The 8,231-nt window shown below is 48.3% G+C and overlaps 1 protein-coding gene across 1 annotated transcript in view; it reads right to left on the bottom strand.

Annotated features, from left to right (window-relative positions):
* Positions 1 to 2,305: 2,305 nt before the first annotated feature.
* The window catches only part of LOC136954560 (serine/threonine-protein phosphatase 2A 55 kDa regulatory subunit B beta isoform-like), a 6,446-nt gene continuing 520 nt past the window's right edge, over positions 2,306 to 8,231 (bottom strand). The window contains exons 2-9 of the mRNA XM_067248186.1: positions 6,829 to 6,930; positions 6,436 to 6,601; positions 6,120 to 6,232; positions 5,271 to 5,448; positions 4,391 to 4,555; positions 4,121 to 4,290; positions 2,769 to 2,860; positions 2,306 to 2,597 (exon numbers count right to left, since the gene is read on the bottom strand). Of these exons, the coding sequence (XP_067104287.1) occupies positions 2,306 to 2,597; positions 2,769 to 2,860; positions 4,121 to 4,290; positions 4,391 to 4,555; positions 5,271 to 5,448; positions 6,120 to 6,232; positions 6,436 to 6,601; positions 6,829 to 6,930 (1,278 nt within the window). The remainder of the gene's footprint in view (positions 2,598 to 2,768; positions 2,861 to 4,120; positions 4,291 to 4,390; positions 4,556 to 5,270; positions 5,449 to 6,119; positions 6,233 to 6,435; positions 6,602 to 6,828; positions 6,931 to 8,231) is intronic.

Raw genomic sequence — 8,231 nt, 5'->3', positions numbered from 1 at the left:
GGCCACTGTACTTAACACTAAGTGTGTTAGACAAAATCATGTTTCTCACCCATAACTTTCTGCATCTTAGCCCACCTATTGAAAAGTGATATTGTGTCCAATTGGATTCCTTTGTGTGCCTTATCTATCGTTTACGCATGTTTCTCTAGCTACTCCTCATCTTCCTTTTCCTTCTGTTTCTCCCTTCCCCCTTCTCTCCTTTTCCCTGCAGTGTGGGGTTTTGATCACATGATTGTAGTCTTTTTGATTCTGGTGAGGTAAATTGTGACAGGTTGTCACCACTATGACCCTCTACTGTGACCAATAAAGTTGCAAAACGAATAACATTTTCTTGACTTGCTCTTTCATACACACTCATGAAATCGAAGTTGTAGTGACTACATACAGCCACTAGGTGGTGCCCCAGAATACAGTTATTCACCCCAGGAGGTCATGTGTTGCCCAACAAAACATCAATAGATAGGAACACGTTAGCTGTTCATATAGCAGTCTGATGGCCACTGAAGACAGACACTCATAGGATGCAATTTCGTTGAAATCTTTATTCAGAAAAAAACAATATTAACATATTTATAACTTCATTTTGACATTTTTTCATCAAAATACATTAACACAAATTAGGTGAATCAATGCTAATCAAAATGACATACACAAAAATATCACTTAAATGAACATTATAAACAAAGATAGACAGAGCCAGAAAAATAATTGTGACAGACTGAAAGAGGGTCATCTATTTTTCTTCCGTGCCGTGGTCACCACCATCATCATTAAAGATGATCTGCTCTTTAACCTAATTATCAATGATCACGGTCATCTTCAGAAACGAAACCACAAAAGTCAAAAACAGTTGATATATATATACAGACACGATTTAGGCCCTTTAAAGGTCTTGATTACAACGCTGATAAAACATTCCCCATTCCTCCAGTTCAGTGTTTTCCTCGAAACCGACGTCGTTCGGCTTCGTTTTAATTGTACACGGTAAAACCGAACATTGGTAAACATGCTTGCGTGTCCTGAGACACAAAGAAAGTAGAGCTCTTCGTCTATGGTAACTAGTGCTGTGTCGAGGCAGAGCTCCAGAAGCCAGTATACAGCCCGGTTTAACGGTTAGAAAGGCAGCCAGTCAGTCAGTTTATAAACACGTAGGCGATTTCTTTTTTGTGTTTTTTTTTTTTTTTTTTTTTTTCATGCAGCATCTTTTTGCTTGATTGTTGGACTACTGTGTTTTTGTCGTCGTTTTTCGTCGTTTTTTTTTGTTTCAAAGTAGCTCGTCATTCATGACACAGGGTAGCTCCCCAGCAGCTTCAACAATCGGCAGCTTACAGCAGGGGTGCGTTCAGGGGCGCGAAGTGTTGCAGAACATTCAGGGAGACACGCTTGTGGTATGACAGTATGGAGATCTGGGGGTGGTGTCAGTTATTTTATGTTACCGATCTGTTTGCAGCATTTTGTAACGTTTCGCCTCACTGAACACACCCCAATGGTGGGGGAGAGGGGGTTTACCGAACCTTTGGGAGTTTAGTGGTTGTACATCTAGTCGGGACTGACTTGACACTCATGTACCATTAACCGTCACTGTCAACATCACCACCATCCTCATCACTATTACCTTCATGGGTGACACCATCACAGGCAATTTACATAATAATAGTCGTGATCGAACTAAATAACAGTAAGACTTCAAAGCAAAGAGTACAGTAGACCCATGTAGAGTTTCCACACAGGCTCCACACCAACACTGACAATCAGTCAATCTAACAGCAGGAACAGGTCTGGGTCTGGGTCCAGCACACATGTACACAGAGAGGAGAGAGGGGAGAAAAGCAGGGGGAGGAGTACAAGAAAACAGGAGAAAACAGCAGACAAAACGAAAGCCTGGAGCCTGTTTCCTGTCTGAGGGTCATAATCCCCTCGCCATTGCAAAACCAACCAAGAACAAAGCAGCACATGATCAACCACAATCCAGCCGTCTCCGGGACAGAAATCTGTGATATGGAACTCAGTAATCCATAGTCCACGATAATCCATAATCCCCCTTAGGTAACACAGCTTCCCTCTGGCCCAAGGGCGGGTCCATTCAGTGTTGGGGATGGATGTAGGAGTGGCATAGGATGGATGTGAGGTGTGGGGGGAAGTATGTTGGCGGGGGACATAGGAAGGATGGCGGGGGGGGGGGGGGGGGGAGGGACTGAGATGTTTCTCCACAGCATCATTCTAATTTTTATGAGTGTGTTTATGTAGGTGTGTCTCATATCTGTGTGTGTGTATTGTGTGTGTGTGTGTCCACTCCTCCCAGCTGTCAGTGCAGCTCAGAGTTGAGCTTGTCCTGGAAGATGTAGAGGTTGTTGGTGGCGGCGATGGCGATGATGTTCTCCGTGGGGTGCCAGGCGGTGTGCAGGATCTTCTTGGTGAAGTCCAGGCTGTCCACGCTGATGTCGTCCTTCCTCCGCTTGCCCCCGGCGCACACGCGGCGGGGCTTGAGCACGGCGCGGGGCTTGCTGCTCTCCCGCGACGCCTCCAGGGTCACGTCCCGCTTGGTGTTCCGGTCGAACATCCGGAAGAAGTTGTTGTAGGAACCGGTCATGATCACACTGGAGAGGGACGGTGGGAGGGAGAGATGGAGGGGGTTAGGAGGGGCTGCGGGGATTGAGAGCGGACCTCTGTTCACTCAGTAGTCAGTTATGTCAAACATTGGGAAGGAAGAGAAGGCGTAGACATACTTCACACAGATACTCCTACACACACACACAAACTTCAAGTACCTGTCCGATCCATTCCAGGCACACTCAAACTTGTCGAAGATGCAGTCATTCTCGTAGAGGGAGCATAGCTTGCTGCGGAGGTAATCATGCACCTGGAGAAACACACACACACCGATTTAGTTGAACTCTAAACCAGCATAAATGGTACAGATTTACTAAATACAATCCCCACCAAGTGTATATATAGGATGAGAAGTCTAAATGTAGGGACAGGGAAACTCATCAGCTCATGCAACATCAATGGAAAACCATCCCAGTATTCTTCCAAAAGCAGGAGGAATGATCACAGTATGAATGGCATTTCCACCTCTGGAAAACTTTACTTATCCCCCCACAACACCCAACCACACACACACTCTCAGACACACACACACACTCTCAGACACACACACACCACTAAGACTAACACTTTCCTCTTTGTTTCTGTTTGTGTCAGCATTGTGTCGGCACAGTGATGCAAGAGGCTGAAATTGACATGGATATCTTTATTCACAGTCTGCACTCCCCTTATGCACAGGGTCAGCGGTCTACCATCCACTATGTCGTCGATCAATCAATCTGTGGTCAAGCTGAGGTCAGATTTGAGTTTCGGAATCAGAACCGCTGACGTGGTTCCCCTTGAGGTTTCCGGAAGCAAATGAAAAAGGTCAACAGTTTTTTAGCAATTTAAAAAAAAATCCTTGTTTCACCCTTTCCCTTCTCCTTCCTTCTTGTTTTTCTCTCGCAGCTTCTCCCACTCTCCACACGCTTTTTCCTCTCCCTCTCTCTCACTCGCCCCCCGCCCACCATTCAACTGAATTCAAGCTTTATCGACACGGAAACACGGGTACCGACGCAGCCCAAATCGGAGTCCCGCTCACTCCCCCCGACATCACGCTACCCCGTCACCCCCCTCCACCTATCCTTCACCCCCCCCCCCCCCCCCCCCCCCAACCTGCTCTTCCCAACCCCCTCCCCACCTCTCGTTGCTGCATTGCAGATCTGGGCTGGGCCGAGTAAGGTACCCTCCCCTCCCAGTCCAGTTTATGAGTGGAGCTCCGGCTATAAATAGCACCAGAGTGTCTCAGCCGCCCACTCCTGGCTGGCGGAGCTGCGTGTCAAACGCGCACAGCGTAGCACACGCACACTTTCAGGGATGCCCTTAAACACACACACACAATCCGAACACACAGTTAGCATATGAACATGCGGAACTGTACGTGGCTGACCGTTCTACATCCACCCTCCACAATGGTAGAACACAACTCCTGGAAAGACGTGCTCTGTACTCGCTCACACGCACACCCTCGCGCATACACACACATGTACAGTTTACACACCTACACGCCCACACACACACACGTGTGGCATACCTGGTAGGTCTCCAGGGGTTTGTTCTCCATCTGGAGGTCCCACACCTTGGCGGTGAGATAGTCTCTGGTCAGCAGGTAGCGTCCGCTGTGGCTGAACTTGACGTCAGAGACCGAGGAGATGATCTCTGAGAAGAAGGAACGATTACTGGGGTCCTCCGGCTCCTCAAACACTGGAACAGGAGGAGAGGGTCAGTGTGTGTGTGTAGGTGTGTATGTGTGCGTTTGTGTCTGTGTGTGTCCATATGCATTCCCCGTGAACCCGGAACTCACACTTGGAGTGTTTGTCACACAGTGCGGCCTCTCTCATGTCACAGAGGCGGAGGGTGCCCTTGCTGCTGCTGTACACAAACAGGTTGCACTGCTGGGGGTGGAACTCTGCCGAGGTGATCACCTCCGTCAGCTCCTCCATGTTGGCCGGCTTGATGTCCACAATGTCTGAGGGGCGGCGGGTGAAGGACTACAACTCCCATGAGACAAACTACAATTGCACAGGGTCCTTAGTGAATGGCAGTACTCTTCTTTCATATGTCACAGAGGGTAAAAAACACAAAATTATACTAATGGTACTAAACCAAACCTGCGGTGTAAAGTAAACCTACACTGAACGGACCGCTGCAACCGTAGCAGGGAGAATAACTTCATATTCTCAGAAAGTGTAACACACACAAACACAGTCTGGGACAGCGGTGAGTTTGTACTGTGTTCTATTCAAAGGGATTATAACCCAGAAAAGAGTGAAATATTAATGTGGTGTTCTGAATAATTCATTAAGCCACATTTCCACTCCTGAGGAATAATATTCCCCTCCCCCTACTCGTCTCTGTGCGTTTCTTTGTGTGTGTGTGTGTGTGTGTGTCTGTGTGTGTGTGAGAGAGAGAGTGTGTGTGCGTTTGTGTGTGGGCATGCCTAATCATATTTAAGTTCAAGCATCGACATGCTGCATTCAGGCGAGCAATAACATCATGATATATGGAGGCTGTGTAATGACTACTATGGAGAAGTGTGTGTTCTTGTTGTATGTGCGTGGGCGCTTATGTGAGTGTGTGTGAATGTGTGCATGTGAAGGTGGGTGCCTGCATGCGTGCCTGTACACGTTTGTGGGTGCATGTGTGTGTGATATCTGTGTGTGTGTGTGTGTCTCCCAGGATACTGAAGCTGCGGTCGGTGATGCCAAGGTGCCAAAGATTGATCCTCAGGTCGTCGGCAGACATGTAGGTCTCACAGTCGGAGTTGACGGAGATGGAGTTGACGTGGTAGGTGTGGGCGTTGGCAAACACCCTCCGAGGGCTCACCTCCACCATCAGGTCCATGGGCATCAGCACCGGCACCTGGACAGGAGGACAGTCAGGGCTCTGGACTACACGTCAATACACTATTCACATCCACTCTGCTTGGGATGAAAATGCCCTGGTGACTGGCCAATAAAGGATTTACATCGAATTTACATATATAAAAAAAGCATTTGCACTCTGCTTTAAGGTTAAGTAGCTACACGAGCACACGCATACGCAACCTGTGCCTTTGTGTTCTAAAGGTAATGGGAATGTAATGTAGCATGACTGAATTTGGGAGAAGATTTGTTGTTTTCGTACACACGGCGTTCTCTTCCATTCCCCTCAAGAGCTCCTGTCCAAAACAGCTGGCACAGCTGACCGACACACACACACAAGGGCATACATGTAACACACACACACTCACAGGCGCATAGATAACACACACACCTTTGTGCCAATGACCCACTTTTACACATGCGCATATCCGCCACTGACCTACTTCTGCTACCCAAATCAGAATGTGCATGTGTGTGTGATCGTGTGTGTGTGTGATCGTGTGCAGATACAGTTAGGAGGAATAGAAAGCTGAGTGAGTAGGAAAAAATAAGCAAGGAGACAGACTGACAGACAGACAGACAGACAGAGATAGACAGAGACAGACAGACAGACAGACAGACAGACAGACAGACAGACAGATAGACAGACAGAGACAGATAGATAGATACCTGGAGCGAGGTGACGGTGGAGAGGTCCTTCATCCTTCCTTCCTCATCCTTCAGGTTGTATCCTTCAGGTCTCTTGTCTCTCTCGCTCACCTTCCACAGCTTAATAGTCTTGTCTGGAGACAGACAGGAAAGTCAGCCTATCACACCTTCTCTGAGAGTCATCAAATAATCTATTTGTGACACTTATCAATTTGAGCCAGTTGTAGAATAGAATAGTTACATGTATATGTTGTACCTCACCTAATGTTCTACTAACCCTATACCATGAGAACGTTAACTCTAATAACTTCCTGGTTCTAGCCCAGCGCTGCCTTACCATTGGTGGAGAGGAGGAAGTGGGCGGCGTTCTGCTGCGGCAGCCATCGGATCTTGTTGATCTTCTCCTCGATCTCCAGACTCTTCAGGTAGTCAAACTCAGGCTCGTGGCTCTGGAACGTGCTGTAGACATTGTACTCTCCTTGGGAGTATGGCTCTGTCTTACACTGGAGAGAAAGAGAGGGGGAGGGGAGAAAGGGGGGGGGGAGGGAGAAAGACATGGGACAGTTATAGAATGGAGAGATAATAGGGAGTGATATAAAGGGGGAGAATTAAGGTGAGGTACAGTACAGGGTTTTAATTTGATCTCAATTTGTGTGTGAATGCCTGCGTGTGTGCCTGTGTGCCTGTGTGTGTGTGTGCGTGTGTGTGTGTGTGAGCAGGGCAGGCTTACCTCAGGTTCCCTCTGAAAGATGACCACTCGCCCCCCCTTATCTCCTGTGGCCAGGAGCTCTCCTGTGTGGTTGAACTCTACAGTGGAGATGATGTCAGCTGGAGAGAGAGAACAGAAGGAGGGAGAGGAGGGAGAGAATGGTGGGGAGGGCGTCAAGGAGGAAGGAGAGAAAAAGTGGGGGAGGGGGAGAGAGAGAATGCGGGGGTAGAGGGAAAGGGAGATGGTAAAGAATGGTTGGGGAGGGGAGAGATAGAATGGGGGAGGGAGCGAGAGAAGAGAGAGAGAGAGAAAGGATAAAGAGACAGAGAGGACAGGTGAAGAGGGTGGCGGAATTATGGAGAGAAAGGGAAGATAGAGAGTCAAAGAGGAGGGGTGGAAGCAGAGAGAGCGGGAGAGAGTGAGAGGAGGGACAAAAAAAAGATTTGCCATTAGCTAATGGAGCAGGACACATTAACGTTATCGTTAACTTTCCCCATCCTCACCATTCAGCATCATCAGGTCCCCAGCAGAAGCCTGGAGAGCATTATTAATCACTACATTAGCAAATCAGCAACTAACTCCAACAACACACATACACAAATAACAAACACATACATGTACATCATGTAGATATAGACACATACAACACATAGACACATACAACACCAGTATCACAGCTGTTATCTGCACTCATGTCTGACACATTCTCAGGCTGTCACATGTCACACATTTCCACACTTTTCACACATTTCCACACTGACACTAGCTCTGACCTCCTTTGACCCCCCAACACACACACACGCACACACACGCACACGCTACACACACAGGTTAGTCCATGAGGCTGTTCTAACATCCTGTTGAACTATTCCCCCCCCCCCCCCCTATTAAGTTCATATACAACTACTGGACATTCCACTTAGGAAAGCACCAATGAAAACCCAGTGAAGCTAGCATGTTTGAAAGTAACAGCTCATCCATTGACTGTGAAGTGAGGCTGTGATGCAGCGGGCCGCAGGGTGTGTTGGTGTTGGTTGCGATGGGAGGAGGAGACGTTGCCTGGAGGAGAAGACAACAAGAGCTAGGAGCCTTGACCGTTCTGGAGGATCTGTGCTCCCTCTCCCCTCTCTCTCTCTCTCTCTCTCTCTCTCTCTCTCTCTCTCTCTCTCTCTCTCTCTCTCTCTCTCTCTCTCTATCTCTATCTCGCGCTCCCCTCTCTCTCTCTCCCTCTCCTCGCTCTCTATATCTGTCTCTCTCTCCCCTCTCTCGCTCTTTCTCTCTTTCTCTCTCCTCCCTCCCCCACACAATTTTGACTGAACATTAGACTGTGTGCGTGCGTGTGTATGTATGTGTGTGTGTGTGTGGTGATGGGGGAGCAGGAAGCCTGGTAGAAGGGGGGGGGGGCGGGAGGGGGGGGGCACGGT

Source organism: Osmerus mordax, chromosome 12 (genome assembly GCF_038355195.1).
Source record: "Osmerus mordax isolate fOsmMor3 chromosome 12, fOsmMor3.pri, whole genome shotgun sequence".
Lineage (NCBI taxonomy): Eukaryota > Metazoa > Chordata > Actinopteri > Osmeriformes > Osmeridae > Osmerus > Osmerus mordax.
This window is presented reverse-complemented; position numbering and strand designations above follow the sequence as displayed.